Consider the following 18,152-nt stretch of genomic DNA (forward strand, 5'->3'; position numbering starts at 1 on the left):
GAAAAAAAAATTCTTGTGGGCCCAGAGCAATAGTACAGCAGGTAGGGCATTTGCCTTACATGTAACTGACCTGGGTTCGATCCCCAGCATCCCATATGGTCTCCTGAGCACAGCCAGAAGCAATTCCTGAGTGAAGAAACTGAATAACCCCTGAGCACCAATGTTGCCCCCCAAAAAACCCTAAAAATTCCTTTTGGGAGGGGACCCACATCTGGAGGTGTCCAGGGGTCACTCTGGCAGTTCTGGGGACAGCATGTGGTGCTGGGGATGAAACCAGGGTCAGCCACATAAAAAACAAGAGCCTTTACCGCTATACTAATTTTCTTTGGAATGTTTAATTGTGGTTTAAATATGCTTGGGGACGTGGCTCAGGAGCTGTGAGGCTTTGCATGTGGAGGCTCAGATTTGATCTCCACTGCATGGTCCCCCAGGCACAGGGAGTGAGACCCCCTTTGCCCCCCAACAAGCATGGATCCAGGAATAGACCCCATACCCCACTGGGTGCTGCCCCCAAACAAAAAGAAAATAACGGTATTTTTACAATATTCCCAAACCTCCTATGTCAGCACAAACATTTGCTCCAACACTGAGTAACGGCCCCTCAACTGCCTCTTCCCCGGCCCCTGGGAGTCAGAGGTCTACTCCCTGCGTCTCCAATGCCAGGAGCTATGATCATGGAAGGGGTCGGGTCAAACATTTGTCCCTCTGCGTCTGGTTTATGTCCCTAATGTACCGTTCACGACATTTACCCTCACTGTAGCACGTCAGAACTCCATGTTTTTGTAAAGCTGAACAATCTTCCATTGCATGAATTCACCACGTTTTGCTTCACCATCATGTGTGCATGGAAACTTATGTTGGTTACTGGGAATTCTGCTGCCGCACACCTTGGAAGCCTATGTACGAGTCCTGCACTCGCTTCTTCTGAATTTATACTCAGCTGTGGGATTGCTGTGCCCTGTTGCAACTCTGATAGCACAGCGGGTAGGGCCTTGTACGCGGCCAACCCGGGTTTGATTCCTTTGTCCCTCTCGGAGAGCCCGGCAAGCTACGGAGAGTATCTCGCCTGCCTGGCAGAGCCTGGCAAGCTCCCTGTGGCGTATTTGACATGCCAAAAACAGTGACAACAAGTCTCACAATGGAGACGTTACTGGAGCCTGCTTGAGCAAATCGATGAACAACGGGACGACAGTGCTATGACAGTGCTATTGCAACTCAACACTTGGTGCTTGAGGAATTCCCAAAGTGTTTTCCACAGCACTGGGTTTACATCAAGGCCCTTGGGAGCGGCTGCCGGGCTGCAGCTCAGATGCCTGCAGTACCCATATTCGGCCACCAGGTGCCGCCGCTGTCCTCACAGGTCAGGCCTGGGCTTACCCAGCCCTGCAGAGCCCCAGGCCCGAGCCAGAAGCCCCCAACTCACCAGCTCCTACATGGCCGACGTCCTGGAGAAGACATCATAGTTGGTTTGGATCCAGTTCTGGGCCAGCTGGAAAGCCACTTCCCTGGCCCGCGGTGAAGCTGAATTGGCCAGACCTAGACCCCAGCCAGGCAGGAGCCTGAGTGTCCGGGACCCCCTGGGCCCAGAGCAGAGAGAGATAGGAGACCTCAGTGCTCACACCCTTCCCGGCCCGGGACACCCTGGTCTGAGCCAGGGCCAGACAGGGGAGGGGATGGGCTCGGTGCCTGCTCGGTGGGAGGCCCAGCACAGTGGAGACAGGCCCGCTCTCCCTCCCCCATCAGGCAGCCCCCTCCCCCACCCATGACACAGGCACTTGCCCCACCCTGATCAGACATGCCCTCTCCCCTACCCCATCAAATAGGCCCCTCCCCCACCCACAAAACAGGCCCTTCCCCCTACTCATGACACAGGCCCCCTCCCCCACCCATGACACAGGCATTTCCCCCACCCCATCAGACAGGCCCCCTTCCCCTACCCCCATCAGATTCCTCCTCCCATGAGACAGGTCCCCTCCCCCACTCCCACCAGACAGGCCCCCCCACTCCCATGACATAGGCCCCCTCCCCCACAACCCCCTGAGGCAGGTCCCCTCCCCCACTCCCATCAGACAGGCCCCTCCCCCACACTCCCAACCCCAGAGGCTGCCCCTCTCCACAAGGTCCCCTCCTACCTCTAATGACCAGGTCCTGCAGGGGGCCCAGGCATTGGGCAAGTCCCACTGCTCGGCCAGGTCCCAGAGAAAGGCAGGAATCCTGTGCTTGTAGCTCAGGATCCGGCTGTCCTACAGGGTTGCAGACAGGCGGTGCTCTGGACTTGGGTGGGCTCTGAGGGACAGTGGGGCTGCTGGGCCCCCTAAAGGCCCATGACCTGGGGGTATGGTGCCGCCAGCAGATCAACCTGTACTTGTGGGGTGAGTGCATCATCTCATGCTGCCTTCAGACTTCCAGATACCCCAAAATTGCTGCTGTGCCTTTGGCCAGACCCAAACAACTTGGGGCCAAGTTTACCAAAAAATTAAACGACCAAAATTAGGTATGTGGGAGACACCCACAAACCATCTCTGGCTCAGCTATATAAGCTCATTTATTGGCCTTACTTCAGAGACCCATAAATCTCAAAAGAAATCAAAAGATGCAGTTAGGACCTGCAGCACAGAGGTAGGTGGGAACCCATGACTGAGAGCCCCAGGCTCGCTTGGATCAGGACTGAGCCTCCTCCCCTCAGGTCCCCAGTTTTCCAGTAGCTTGGCAGTCACACACACACACACACTGGTGCCATGTAATCTCATCAACGGTCAAGATCCAGGGACTATAAACTAGAGCTCCCAGAAGAGAGCACTGCAGAATGTCCTGACTCCCGCCAGGTTGTCTTCACCAGGGCACCTTGAAGGGGGGAGGGTTGAGTTTCCCTCCCTGCCCCAAGCAGGACTCTGGCAGCAGCTGAAAACCTCCAGAAAATCCAACCACTGCCATGACCGAGGCCACTCTCCACATGCTCAGATGAGCCTCACCCAAGATGGGATGAACATCACCAGAGAGCAGACTGGCAGAAAAACCCAGGTGTGCGTGAACCCATGACTGAGATCTCCAAGCCTACCTGGATCAGGACTGGGTCTCCTCCCCCCAGGTCCCCAGTTTTCCAGAAGCTTGGCAGTCACATCCACAAAATGCCCCCAGAGCCATGTAATCTCATCAATGGCCAAGACCCAGAGACTATAGACTAACGATCCCAGAAGAGAAAGACACAGAATTTCCTGAACATTTATTCTATCCATAACAAGCAATACAAAACAAATCATCTAGCATTGCCTTTTCAGCGAGTTTGAGTGGTGGTGAGACTGATGTCAAAAAATCCAATATAGCCAAAGTAGAGAGAGAGTGTAGGGGAAATTGTCTGCCACACAGGCAGGGGAAGGGTTGGAGTGGGGGTGGGGATGGGGGAATACTGGGGATTTCGGTGGTGGAAAATGTGCACTGGTGAGGGGATGGGTGTTCGATGATTGTATGACTGAAGCTCAAGCATGAAAGCTTTGTAACTATCTCACAGTGAATCCAAAAAGAGAGGGGGGGGGAATAAAATAACAAAATAAAATGAACATTCAGAATAGAATTTAAAAAAAAAAGTAATGTGGAGTTCATGCCCAAATCAATGGCTGAATAAATACCAGTACTCCTACATTATTTATTTATTTTTTTTTTAAAAAAGGCCAATGACGGGGCTGGAGCAATAGCACAGAGGGTAGGGCATTTGCCTTGCACGCGGCTGACCCGGGTTCGATTCCCAGCATCCCATATGGTCCCCTGAGCACCGCCAGGGTGATTCCTGAGTGCAGAGCCAGGAGCAACCCCTGTGCATCGCGGGGTGTGACCCAAAAAGAAAAAAAAAAAAAAAGGCCAATGACCCCTTCCTGGGCTTCTCTTCCCGGCCCCCTGCTGCCGCCTGGTGGTCACGGCAGGAAACGCAGGCAGGCAAATGGGGCTGTGCGGGAGGGAGGGGCCGCCCTGGCTGAGGTCCCTCCTCCCCCCCCCTCCCCGTGTCCCCACCGACCTGCTGTCCCTCACCTCCAGGTATTTCAGAACCTGGTCTACGACCCAGAGCGGCGTCAGGTTGGAGGGGTAGAACTCTGGGTTCTTCTGTTTCTCGTCCAGGCGCCTCTGCTGGTCCCACCTGAGGGCCTGCATGGCCTCCACGCGCCGCGCCCGCAGGTCCTGGTACTTTTGGGTTACTGGCTCTCCCCTGGGTCAGCACTGGGTTTAGGCAGGGCCCCGCCCAGACCCCTGGTACTTCCTGGTGCTCTTGGACTTCTGAGCTGGGGGGAGATTGTCACCTAACTCCGCCCCTCCCCTTCCCCCAGTCTGACGCCCCTCTGCCTGCCGGCAGGGACTGCCCCTGCACCCCAAATGACAAGCTGACACTCCCTTCTTGCTCCTCCACTGCATAAAAAGCATGGGGGACCATCAGAAGCCAGGTCGATATTCAGTTGTCTTTAGGGCAGGAAAGGCCCCAGAAGCAAAGAGAACCAGCAAGGCCCCCACAGGGGCTTGGGAGCCTGCAGAGAGGGGCAGGCTTGGGGGGCGGCCAGGGCTTCTGAAGGTGGATGAACCCCAGCGGGTTTGCTTCTCTGCAGTCTGACCACCAAGTCTTGACCAGGGCCTGGCGCAAAGGCGAGGCCGCCTGAGCTCCCCTCCCCCATCCGCCTAACCACAGGCCACCTGCAGAGCAAAATTGGTTTTTTTTTTCTTCTTTTTTTAACCCTCACATGCCTGAGAGCTGTGTGTGGTTGGGGGCAGGGCGGACCCCGAGGGGTGCCCAGACTTTGTGGGTGCCTGCATTTCTGCTCACCCAGCAATGTTTGTACAAGGTGGGGGGCAGGGCGGCTCTGCCCAGCGGGGCCCAGGCCCTTGTTCTCACCTCAACCACAATGACTTCCTCTCCCCGTGGGAACAGGGCAGAGCTCAGAGCCGGCTCGGACCCTGGGGCCTCTCTGTGCCAGCCCAGGTGTTCAGGGCCACAAAACTCAGGCAAGTTCAGAGCCTCTGTGGGCACAGCCGCTCTCTCTCCCCCTCTCCATGCAGCCCTGCCACACCGGGTTCACCTTGCTTGTAAGGCTCCATGAGATGGTTTTTAATTTTCCCATTAGAAAGAAGTTCATGGGGGGCTGGGTGGGTAGGGCGTTTGCCTTGCACGTGGCTGACCCAGGTTTGATTCATAGCATCCCATAGGGTTCCCCGAGCACTGCCAGGAGTAATTTCTGAGTGCATGAGCCAGGAGTAAACCCTGTGCATCATCAGATGTGACACACACACACACACAAAAAAGTTCTTGGATTTGGGGCCACATCAGGCAGAGCTCAGGGGCTGCTCTCAGCTCAGGGCTCCGGTGGCGATCTGGGACTGTCGGAGCCTTGAACCTGGGCATCCTGCAGGCCCAGTGCGGCTGTCACGGTGCTGTCCCTCTTGGGGCCTGGCTCACTCCCCTTTCATAAAAATTTTCACTTCAGGGGCTGGAGCGATAGCACAGTGGATAGGGTGTTTGCCTTGCATGCAGCCAACCCAGGTTCGATTCCCAGCATCCCATATGGTCCCCTGTCCCCTGAGCACCGCCAGGAGTAATCCCTGAGTGCAGAGGCAGGAGTAACTCCTGTGCCTTGCTGGGTGTGACCAAAAAAAAAAAAAAAAAAAACAGGGGCTGGAGCGATAGTACAGCAGGGAGGGCATTTGCCTTGCACACAGCCGACCCGACTTCGATCCCTGCATCTCAGATGGTCTCCCGAGCACCTCTAGGAGGAGTTCCTGCGATTGGCCAGGTGCTCCAGCCCTGCGTGGCCCTCAAATATCGATCCAAGTGGACAAGTTAGTGCTGTCAGGGCTGTCTGGAAGTGAAGCTCACCCACCGGGCTGGGGCTCCCAAGGGCTAGGCAGGAGGCCAGGGAAGGCCACTGCCCCTTTCTCCCAGGCACGGGTTCAGTGAAGGGCTAGGCCTTAGGCGTGGGCTTGCTGTGGGTGAGCAGAGCGAGTCTGGAGGAAGGAGAGTGGGGCAGAAAGCAAGAATGAGGGTGTGCCTCAAGGAGAAAGCTGGAGAAACCGGAACTTACTTTGATTGCGTCTGCTTTTGCTGGCTTGGGCTTTGGCCATGTTCAAGGCCTCCCCTCGTTGCTTGGGAGTCACTGCTGGTGGTGCCCGAGGGAGCAGACAGAGCTGGGGGTTGCACCCAGGCCTCCTATGTGCCTTTTCGCCCAGCCGCCAGGTCACTGGGGCTGCACCTACAGTGCCTGGGGGACCTTGTCATGCCAGATATCGAACCCAGAACTTCCTCATGCCATGTTTGTGCTTCAGACCTTTGACCTTTTATTTATTTGCTTTTTGGGTCACACCCAGCGATGTTCAGGGGTTACCCTGGCTCTGCACTCAGGAATTACTCCTGGCGGTGCTTAGGGAACAATATGGGATACTGGGGATCGAGCCTGGGTCGATTGCATGCTAGGCAAATGCCCTACCCACTGTGCTATTGCTCCAGCCCCAGACCTTTGACCATTTATTTTTATTTTTTTGCTTTTGGGTCACACCCAGTGATGCACAGGGGTTACTCTTGGCTCTGCACTCAGGAATTACTCCTGGCAGTGCTCAGGGGACCATATGGGATGCTGGGAATTGAACCCGGGTTGGTCGAGTGCAAGGCAAATGCCCTACCCGCTATACTATCGCTCCAGCCCCAACTTTATTTTGCAGAGCCAACTTCATACACTACGGATCCACCCAAGTAGAACTTTACAAGATGAGATTCTAGAAAATCCAGTTCCAGATTAGCTAAGTGGACAAAATACAAACCCACGACATGGATCCCAGGCTAACCTGACATTTAGTCACGCCTTGAATCATTCCTAACTTTTAAATAAAGATGACAGCAAAATCGCACTTCCGATCAACAGACTCCACTAACAAGAACAAAAGACAGAGACCTTTCTCAGAGTGATCCCTGTGCGTCTCTTCATCCTCACGCCAAACTCAAGTCTTTGCTGTGGAGGGGGTGCTCCCTAGCAGTGCCAAAGGGCCTGGGGTGCCCATACTCTGCCTGGCTGTCTAGGTCATTTTGGTGCTTGGGACTGTTATCGGGGATGCTTGGGCAGGATTTTGTTGGGGTCACACAGTGGTATTCAGAATTGGGGTCAAATTTGGGGCTCAAACTCCAGCACTTTGCGTTATTTTCACAGCCACTCACGTCTCTTCCTATGGCTGGCCCCTGTTTATGAAATAATCTATGGGAGATAGTACAGGGGCAAAGCACTCGCCTTGCACACACTGACCCTGTTCAATCCCGGGACAGTTTAAGGTCCCCTCAGCACCTGAGAGAGATCCCTGGGCACAGAGCATCACTGGGTGTGGCCCCCGCTCCCCAAATACGGGAATACTTTATTATGTAGTGTCTGGGATAACAGCCCTTTTCACTTTTTTCTTTGCTCTTTGGGTCACACCTGGCGATACACAGGGCCTACTCCTGGCTTTGCACTCAGGAATTACTTCTGGAGGTGCTCAGGGGACCATATGGGATGTTGGGAATCGAACCCAGGTCAGTCGCGTGCAAGGCAAATGCCTTACCCGCTGTGCTACTGCTCCAGTCCCAGTCCTTTTCACATTTTGTGGGATCTATTTCCTATCCTCTGGCATATTTGAGTGTTCTCGAAGCATCCATGGTGTGCTGGCATCCTGCTCTGGCAGAGCGGCCTGTAAACTTGGGAGGCGGTTCAAGTCTGCAGATGAGGCTCTCGTGGCTGCAGCCCAGTGAGAGGCGTGAACTCTGACAGGACCCTGATGCTGTTCACTGCTCCTGCAGCCCACCGGAGTTTTTCCTGCACTGTAGAGAAGAAATCCCTCAGGAAGAGCTGTGGACCAGGTGGCAGGGAATGTGGAGGTTTGCTCAGCAGTCTGTGCCACCTGTGACAGTCGATGCCAACCAGTACCAATGACATGTGCCTCCTGGTGCCAATCTATGCCAATCAGTGTCAACACATGCCAGTCTGTGCTGGCTCATGTCAGTCTTGCAAAACTCACGCCAGCCAGTGCCAACCTGGCTGATGTCAGCCTCGCCACCCATGTCAGTTGCTGCCAGCTAGAGCCAGTCTGTTGCATCTGATGAATCTGGGTCCACCAGTGCCAGTCTAAACCAACTCACACTGGTCTAAGTCAATCCACGCTCTTGTGCTAACCCATACCAATCAGTGCCAACCTGTGCTAGCCTGTGCCAGTTGATGCCAACTTGTTATCTTGTTTGCCCTGCCAACCTGAACCAGTCAGCACCAAACCTGTAATAATTCCAACCCATGCCACCTGAGTCAACGCCAACCTAATTCTATGCCTGTCTATGCAACCCCATGCCAGTATGTGCCAATTCTTCCCTGTCTGTGAAAGTCAATGTCAACCGATAAGCCAATCAATACCAACCTTTACCAGTCTATGCCAAACCACGCCAGCCCAAGTCAACTCATGCCAATCTGTACCAAACTTTGTCTATCAGGGCCAATATCACCCATCCAATCCAGCCTGTGCTGGCCAATGCCAAATCACATCAGTATGCCAACTCATATCAGCCTATGTGTGAACATATGGCAGCTTAGGATAAAAGAGGGAAAAGGAAGTCATTCAGGTTCATGAAATGTACCTAGCCCTTATCAACCAATTCCAAACCACACTGGTCAATGCCAACCCATGCTAACGGATGCCAGCCTATCCCCAGCCCATGCCAACCCTTGCCAATCAATGCCTGTGGTATATATAACAACCTAGGCACTTATATGTGGATGAATTTTATGACATCTTCTATCCTGTGGTACTCTAAATTAATTGCTTTTATTTCATGTTCTTGACAATGCCTGGCCGTGCTCGAGCCTCTGCGCTCTCCCCCGCCCTCAGTCCTTCCTGTTTGGTGGGTTCGTCTTTGACCGGGGTTAGGGCTCCAATGAACCTTGCGGATGCTGTTCCATGCAGGTGGAAGGTGAGTTTTCGTTTGGCTCAGAGGGCTCCCTCTCAGTGGCACTAACCACCCGACTTGCCCACAGGACTGCAGCTGGGCCCTTGTCACAGGTGAGAAGCAGGATCCCAGTTCTAAGCCAGGCAAAGCACAGATCATGCCTTCAGGCCTCTGAGGTCACCCCGATGCCCAAAGGGGAAGCTATGGGCACTGTGGTTAGCAGTCCTCAGCGAGGCAGGCAGAAAAAGCCTGGGACCAAGCTGAAGGTCCTCTACTTCAGGCCATCGAGGTGTACGATCACCTGCGCAGTGGGGCTTGGGACCTTCCTTGTTCTGTGACTGTTCTGTTCCCTTCTCTCCCTCCTTCCCAGGTTTCTCAGCCTCACTGGAGAAGCAGTTTCATGTGGCCCTGGGGGTGTGCCTGGCTCAAACCTTCCCCTAGGGCAGAGTCCAAATCCAGTGCTCAGCTTCTGAAGACGCGCAAGGCTGTGCTACACAGTGGGGTCTGTGCCCACCATGCCAGTCAGTGGTGTTGATGCTAGGCTCAGATGAAGGCATCTGTAGACATCCTCGGACTGCGCACCACCTGAGAGTGAGAGCAGCTAAGAACACACAACACAAATGTGGAGTTCCAGTGGGCTTTTATTGAGATAAATTAACAAAAACCAAGCTTTTCACCATCTTTTCCAAACCTTAGAAACTCTGCACTCTGGTCCATATACGCGTACATACAACATAACACATCCCAACAAAAATGGAGCCCCACTGGAACATTAGCCAATTAACAGAAAGCCAATTTTCCCTCTCCCCAAATGTTTTCCGATTTTTGAGTCCCCACTGTTCACTTCTCAGTGGAACTGTGATCCCTTGTGGCTAGGGACATTGGAATTCTCCCCCATTTTTACTGAACAGCAACAATTTTTTTTTTTCAAGTTTTAGTTTTGCTTCAAAAAAAGGGGAAGTGACTTCGTTTTCTCCAGGTACCCCACCCCCACAACCACTGGTTAAAATACAGTAGACTGTATCTTATTCCCCGACCCTGTCCCCTCCCTCACCCTACCCAGCATGGTCTACTGGAGAATTTAAACGCACTTCTGTTGGTATCTGTCACCTGTGGAGGGGCAGAGTCTAGGCCCAGGCGAGCTCCTTCTGACCTCATGAACCAATATAAACTTTGGACATTTAAAGTGAACCCCAAAGATGAATTTTTAGACTGTAAAGGTGAAGATTTTCCTTGTAAGTTTTTTTTTTTAAATGGTTCAAGAATAGAAAGTAGAACTGCAAGCTCACCAAAGTCCACTTAATTTTACCAAAATGTTGACTGACTAGCTCCCACGAGGCCAATAATTTTGCCTAACAGGTATTTTTTCAGAAAATGATTCCGCAGTAATACTTAAAAAAAAAAAAACAAAACACAATGCTGGAAAAAAAAATGTTGTAAATTAAAATAACATGGCTTAATTCCCAAGAACTTATTTCATCTTTAGTTCCTCATCTGTAAGGTCAAGGAGTATGGCTAACGGCAGTTTCCAATGCGGTTATGAGCTTCCAAAGTGTGTCTAAATCCTTAATGCAGACACCCAATCCCTTTAGGGGCACTGTAACCTCCCACCCACCCCTACTTAAAAAAAAAATAAAATAAAATAAGTCATCAGAATGAGATGTTTTGATTCCAACAATTGACATTCAAAGCTTTGTGCTGAGCTGTTTGGTTCACAGCCAAGCTAGATGGTATCAAACACACAGCACATGGCAGAGGAAAGATGCTCCCACCTCATTCTGAAAACTATTGATAAACAATTACCTTCCCACCCCCCACCCCCCGCTGGACTCAACCCTTAGTGATGATGAAAAAATAATTTAGAATTGTTTAGGTTTCTTCTCTCATCATTTTAGAATTGATTGATTTCACTACCAAGGAAAAGGCAAGAAAGTTGCATTCTCCACTGGCGGAAAACGGGCCCAGAGGCACCAGGCATGCAGCAGTCATGAAGTCCTCAAACAGCCATGGGCCAAACTGGACGTACTTTACACACTATAGATGAGCATAATTTTCACTCAGATTAACTACTGGAAAAACATTGCAATTGCTTAAAAGTGAACACCCAATAATGGAAGAACATGAAAACAATTTCCAATAGTATCAATGTCTTATTGTGAGGGGATCTAAAAAAATAAAAATAAAAATAAAAAAAGACAAGACCAGGCCTGGACCTGGTCCTTAGAGCATCTTCCCATTGAACAATTTCTATTCAGTCAAGCACCAGAACTGGACAGTGGCCTCTAGAAGACCGTCCAATAGTGGTGTCCCGGGTAGTTTAAGTGCCACTCCTCATCAGAGGCTGTACTTCAGTAATACTTTAGTTCAAGTCTGTGCTTTAGGAGGGACCCACTGGTATGTGGCACCAGGCAGTCTGGATGGCGAAGGAGACTGCACGTATGTCACCCACACCCTCCCCGGCGAGATCCACTGCACTACACGCCTTCACGAGTGAATGATCCCTCTGATCTCGCCAGAGGTGGGGGAGAAAGAGAGCTGCATCAGTACAAGGGCTAGATTTTTTTTTTTGGTCAAAAGTTGATCCCTTTTAAACTCCCTCCCCCCATTCTTCCTGGGAAAAATAGTTACTCGTTAATTGGGGTTTGTGTAGAGTGAGCAATAGTGGCTGGCCAGAACTCCGTGGCCCGGACGCCAAATGCATGCGCTTGTTCTATTTAGGTCTGTACTGTGCAGCTCTGGCTCCAGTTCTAAGGAGTTGGGCTATGTCTGATCAGGAGGCATCTTCGGGGTTTGATCCGCGAGGAATCTGGGGTATGTCACAAATAGTTCTGCTGAGAAGAAGGCAGAGTCAAGACAGCAACTCTGAATAATTGATTTCTTTATCCAGATGAATTGAAGCATTAAGATGTGCGCAGGGCTTGTATTATTTTAGGGTTTTAAGAAAACAATGGAATATGGAAATCAACTTTTTTTTTAAATTTTTTGCTTTTCCCCTTCTAGATGCCTCCTGATTGACCTAGTACACTGGATTAAAAGGGAATTAAAAACATTAAAAAAAAAAAAGTTCACTGGTTTGATTCATCTCACTCCTTTTGCCTGGAGATCAGGCCAAACATCAAGCATGTTGGGAGGGGCACAATTTAAAGCAACACTATTGACTGTAAAGCATTTGCCAGCAATTTACAATGCAAAATGACAGATTATTCTTGTCACAAAGCAAAAGGATGGCAAGCAGCTGTCTGTAGCATGAAAGTTAACAGCTCTCAGGGGTTGCCCATTCCTGCAGGCTTATGTACCAAGGTGGGCAGAGGACAATATTCATACCCAACACAGGAGGCAATCCATGAAAAACTAGTCCCCCGAACTGCTAACATTACCAAAGCTTATACTGGCTAATATTCTGAAATGCGAATCCATGCTTTATACATATACTGCTCCACTCAGCAGAACCCCACACTGGAAGACAGATTCATCTTTGTCCCCTTTTGCTGAGTCTGAAAAGCTCCTCAAGTTCAAAAGGGGGAAGAAGCAAAGTCAGAGAGAGCATCTCAAGTAACACCTGGAATGACAGGCTTTTGAAGCTTCCTGGCTCTCTCTGGCAGGCCTCTCCAAGGTTAGACAGCATGGCAGCCAAAAGTGAATCCAGCTGTGGGGTCCCTTTTCCAACACAGGGTCCCTAGAAAGGCGAGCACTCTCGAGCGAGAGGCCAAAATACTTACTAGAATTTAGTGTTGCGGAAAACTGAGCCCCTCTCATCTTTAGCTGCTCCCATAATCACACTAATCCCCTTAATCCCAGCAACCTTCATCCAAAAAAAAAATATATATATGTTTATATATATATGAACCCAGAAAAAACTTATTTACAAAGTTTATACAAGTGTACACACCCAATTTTCTATGGGACGCGCTTTGCCACAGAGGAAAGAGGGTCAAGCTCCGACATGCCCACATCAAGTGCCGTGACTGCCGGCGGAGGCGCCTGGGAAACCAGTCTTTAGTGTTCTGCTGCAGAGCTCAGAGGCGGGGCAGATGGCTCCTGCAATGAGACGGCTCTTTCCTTTGGGAGCGATGATGTTGGTATCTACTCAGCCCAGAAGAAATTTTTTACTTGGATTGTTTCTTTTTTAAATACATGTATTTACAGTGCGGATGAACTGCGGTTGCATATCAACTCCTCCACATAAAGAAAAAGAAAACGGTGTTTTAACATCACTAATACGTTTCATCTTCCAGCCCTGGGCTTGAGTATCAGGTAGAAAGGGAAGAGAGACTTCAACTTTGAAACCAAAATGAAAAGACGAAAATGTTAAGAAAAAAAAAAATAAGGAAAAAGGAAAGAATTACTACTGTTGATTTCTTGGGCTGTGTTCTAAAGATGATATTCTGAATGGTCTCATAGCATAAGGCACTTCGCACAAATAAGTAATAAGCTCTTCAGGCTTAAAAAACGGATGAGTAACCAGGGAGAAGTTGAAATGCACTCAAGAGTCAGCTGCTGGAGAATTCTGAAATTGTAGACAAGCTTGTATGTTCATCAAAATTCTTCTCTTTTTAGGGTTTCTCCCCTTCTCTTCTTTCTCCTTCCTTGTCCCCTTTCCCCAGAAAACATTTTTTAAAAAACGAGCAGTTAGTGCAACTAAATTTCAGTCAGCACACAGTGCAAACAAGTGGAACAAAAAAGGTAAATTCCTTCTTTTTAGCTTTCTCTTCGCTAGCTTTAAAAAGAAAAAAAAAAAAAAGTCTGACCTCTTTTAAGTCTTCATAGTTCCAAAATAAAAGAAGATGAAAAACCCACAAAGAGAAGAGCATTCCCCCCAAAAACGATGTGTCACAGATCCAAACGAGCCTTCTGTAGTTTTGTCAAAGCCTGAAGAAAGAAGAAACCTGAAATCAACATTTCAGAGGTGGCATGGAGGAGGACCATTTTTTTTTCACAATTTCCACCCCAAATCTTCTAACAGCTTCTGAGCTTTGCCAACTGTAGAAGCCAGGCAGGGGAAAGCAACTTCTTCAGCTAGGCATCAGTGACGGAATAAAAGCCTAAAAATTTATTAAAAAGAATTTTTAAGGCCAGAGTGATAGTACAGAGGGTAGGGCCTTGCCTTGCAAATAGCCAACCTGGGCTGATCCCTGACACCCATATGGTTCCCTGATCCCTGCCAGGAATGATCCTGAGCACAGGGTGAGCCCTGAGCACTGCTGGGTGTGGCCCCCAAAACACAGTTTTTCAGGCCATGCCTGGCCCAGCACTACTGCAGAGGTGACCCCCCACAGTGCTCAGGGAGAGATGACTGTGGCCCAGGCCCTCTGCACTCAAGCATGTGCTCCAGCCCACTGCTGCATCTAGCCCTGATTATTCTACCGGGAAGCAAGCTGTAAATTAAAGAAGAAAAAGAGAAATGAGGGTGTGGCCCAGTGGTAGAGTGCTCCTGCCCCACATCTCAGCACCTCGCACCCCTTCCCCCCCCAGTTATGTTTACCTTAGATCAGGGGTGGGGAATCTTTTATCTGCCAAGGGCTATTTGGAGTATTTAGAACATCATTTAGGGCCCATACAACAGAGCAGACAGGCAGAGCTCAGCCTATGAAAAATCTACTTATGGGCCCGGCCTGGCCCGGGGCAGAACGATCCCCACCCATGCATATACAATTTCAATACCTTGCCAACACACTTGCAATATCGTCTAGTTTTTTTTTTTTTTTTAAGCTTTTTGGGTCACACCCGGCAATGCTCAGGAGTTACTCCTGGCGGTGCTCGGGGGACCATATGGGATGCTGAGATTCAAACCTGGGTTGGCTGCATGCAAGGCAAATGCCCTACCCGCTGTGCTATCGCTCCAGTCCCGATATTGTCTAGTTTTAAGGTACAAAACTAATAACTCAGAGTGAACAGGCAAAATGTGAATTTGGTAACTCTCCTCCAGGGAGAAGGAACTTATATTCACACAGAATCTTATTTTAAGCATTTCTAATGCCAAAAGATGAAAGTGTGTAAAACCAGACAGAGCACTTTAAACATTAATCTCTGAATTTAGTCCTATACTAAGTCCCTCCCTGGTTGGGACGTTCCTTTTCCTTTACAATAAACTTCCCCCACCCCCTCAACAACAAAAGAACAGTTAATTCCAAGAGTGCATGCTAATAGAGGGTTGACTGATACAGGCAAAGGAAAGAGTAGAAAATATCCACAACTGCTAAGAAAGATTTTTTTTTTTGCTTTATTTTGAAAGCCTAGATTGGTTTTCAGTACTACTCCTTTATCAGATCAGTTAGGAAGACTTCATCCAAGAACATCTCTTATGGATTCTCTAATGAGACCACTTTACCCAAGGAACTTCCTGCTTCCTGTTATGCCAACAGGTGTTTACCCTCCACTACTATTATGAATGGTGGTACACATGTCCACAGCAAAGAGGGTCTTGATTTCTTTCTTGAAATATTCTGCTCACTTAGCTACTGCGGGTACGCACATGCTTGTTAAGGTTTCTCGTCTTCTACAGGCTCGCTGTGGTATTCTGCCACATACAGGCTCTTGTCAATGTTGCTCGGGATAGGTTTGATCTCTGTTCCCAGCTGCTCCTCAATACTTTTTAGGTTGAAGCGATCATCATATGTGATCAAGTTGATGGCTAAGCCAAGATGACCAAAGCGACCTAATGAAAAAACATTTTTATTAATAGAAAAGTGCTAAGAATAATGAAGGCGCACTTTGCAAATCTATAACCAGAAAAACCAAACAGGATTACATATTTACCAGTGCTATTCTAGTGCATGCAACTTCTTATGATAACTTCAGGCTTCACTCAGGCAAAAGGCACTCTCTTTCACCTTTTTTGTTTCTGGGCCACACACGCAGAGATATAAGCTCAGGATTTACTCCCGGCTCTGTGCTCAGGGATCACTCCTGGCAGGCTCTGGGGAGCATATAGGGGTGCCAAGGATAGAACCCAGGCCTTGTGCCCAGGCAATTCCCCACTCACTGTACTATCTTCCGTTCCTCTATTCACCTATCAAATGACCACATTAATGTTCATTTGTGCCTAAAGTTGCCAAAACAAATTAACATTTGTGATTTTTTTTTTTTTTTTTTGCTTTTTGGGTCACACCCGGCGTTGCACAGGGATTACTCCTGGCTCATACACTCAGGAATCACTCCTGGTGTGCTCAGGGGACGATATGGGATGCTGGGAGTCGAACCCGGGTCAGCCGTGTGCAAGGCAAATGCCCTACCCGCTGTGCTATTGCTCCAGTCCCAACATTTGTGAATTTTATCCAAACTAATAAGGATTTAGTATTCCAACTCTTCTTAACATCACTGTCACTGTTATCCCGTTGCTCATCGATTTGTTCGAGCAGGCACCAGTAACGTCTCTCATTGAGAGACTTATTGTTACTGTTTTTGGCATATTCAATATGCCACGGGTAGCTTGCCAGGCTCTCCGAGAGGGGCGAAGGAATCATGGGTTGGCCTCGTGAAAGGCGAACGCCCTAACGCTGTCGATAGCACAGCAGTTGGATGTTTGCCTCAAAAAATACTTTTCAGGGGCCGGAGCGATAGCACAGCGGGTAGGGCGTTTGCCTTGCACGCGGCCGACCTGGGTTCGATCCCCGGCATCCCATATGGTCTCCCAAGCACCGCCAGGAGTAATTCCTGAGTGCAAAGCCAGGAGTAACCCCTGAGCAGCACTGGGTGTGACCCAAAAAGCAAAAAAAAAAAAAAAACAAATAAACCAAAAAACTTTTCAAAAGTTATCTTAGCGGCTGGAGAGATAGTACAGGGTTTGAGAAGTTTGCTTTGCATGCAGCCAACTCTGATTTAATAACTGCCATCACATGGTCCCGGGAGCATCACCTGAGCACAGAGCTGGTGTCGTCCCTAAACATTGTTGGGTGTGGCCCCCAAACTCCAGTAATAAAATGTAAGCAAACAGAAAGTAGAACAAAATTAACTTTAGTGTGGATTGGGAGCTACACCCAGCAATGTCTGGGGGCTCCTACTAGCTCTGTGCTCAGAGATGACTCCTGGCAAATAATAATAATAATTTGGTTTTGACAAAGTTGTCAAAGCAATCCTCTGGTGAAAAAAATGTCTTTTAAACCAATGATGGGAGAAAATTAAGTATCCATATGGGAGAAATAAATGAACCTTGATCCCTACTTCATACCACATGCAAAAATTAATTCAAAATGGCTCCCAGCCTGTGTTCATTGCAGTATTATTTACAACGACTAAGACTTGAAATTAACCCCGAGCATTCACTGACAGGTGCATGGATAAAGAAAATGGAACAAGGGGGGCTGGAGTGATAGCACAGCGGGTAGGGCGTTTGCCTTGCACGCGGCCAACCTGGGTTCAATCCCCAGCATCCCATATGGTCCCCTGAGCACTGCCAGGAGTAATTCCTGAGTGCAAAGCCAGGAGTAATCCCTGTGCATTGCCAGGTGTGACCCAAAAAGAAAAAAAAAAAAAAGGAACAAGGGCTGGCGAGACAGCACAAAGGAGCATGTGTCTTGCATGTGGGGGGCCTGGGTTGCATCCCCAGCACTACATGGTCGCCTCAGCACTTCTTAATATGCATCCTTGCTCAAATTTGAAATTAGTTTTAAACATCAAAGTTCAGTTTTAATTCACTGCTACCACATTTTATTTTCACAATCAACATTTAGTGCATTTAGTGATTAAATTTCTCAAAACACTTCCAGGAAGAACGTCTTTCTTTTCTTTTGCTTACCTGATCTTCCAATACGATGGAGATAGGTCTCTGCCAGCTTTGGGAAGTCAAAGTTTATTACCACATTCACAGCTTGAATATCAATACCTCGGGTAAACAAATCTTTGGGGGGGGAGAGGGGGAAAGAGAGAGAGAGAGACAACTGCCATTAAATCTACCAATTTAAATGTGAATTCTGGTCCTATTTTACTCTAATATATATTTCTAGAGTAAACTAAGTTTATTCATTCAGCAATTCAAATGAATTCGAAAACCAGTCTTTTTTATTTTTTGCGCGGGGGTGGGGTGGGGTGGGGTGGGGGGACGGAGTCTTGGGGTGCGCGGCCCCATACCTGGTAGTGTGCAAGAGAACATGCAGTGCCAGGGATCAAACCCTGAGTCTCCTGCTTTCAAAGTGTGCTTCTGTCCTGAGTCATCTGCCCAGACCCTGTCATTACCTTTCATGCCAGGGTTTACTCCTGGTTTTGCACTCAAGGATCATTCCTGGCGGGT

At 49.2% G+C, this 18,152-nt stretch overlaps 1 protein-coding gene across 4 annotated transcripts in view; it reads right to left on the reverse strand.

The window, feature by feature from the left end:
• Nucleotides 1–9,549: 9,549 nt before the first annotated feature.
• The window catches only part of DDX6 (DEAD-box helicase 6), a 34,023-nt gene continuing 25,420 nt past the window's right edge, over nt 9,550–18,152 (reverse strand). For all 4 annotated transcript variants that reach the window (XM_055130833.1, XM_055130832.1, XM_055130831.1 and 1 more), the window contains exons 12-14: nt 17,661–17,762; nt 15,399–15,581; nt 9,550–13,795 (exon numbers count right to left, since the gene is read on the reverse strand). In XM_055130833.1, the coding sequence (XP_054986808.1) occupies nt 15,406–15,581; nt 17,661–17,762 (278 nt within the window). In that variant the 3' untranslated portion in view covers nt 9,550–13,795; nt 15,399–15,405. The remainder of the gene's footprint in view (nt 13,796–15,398; nt 15,582–17,660; nt 17,763–18,152) is intronic.

This window comes from Sorex araneus, chromosome 3 (genome assembly GCF_027595985.1).
Source record: "Sorex araneus isolate mSorAra2 chromosome 3, mSorAra2.pri, whole genome shotgun sequence".
Taxonomy (NCBI): domain Eukaryota; kingdom Metazoa; phylum Chordata; class Mammalia; order Eulipotyphla; family Soricidae; genus Sorex; species Sorex araneus.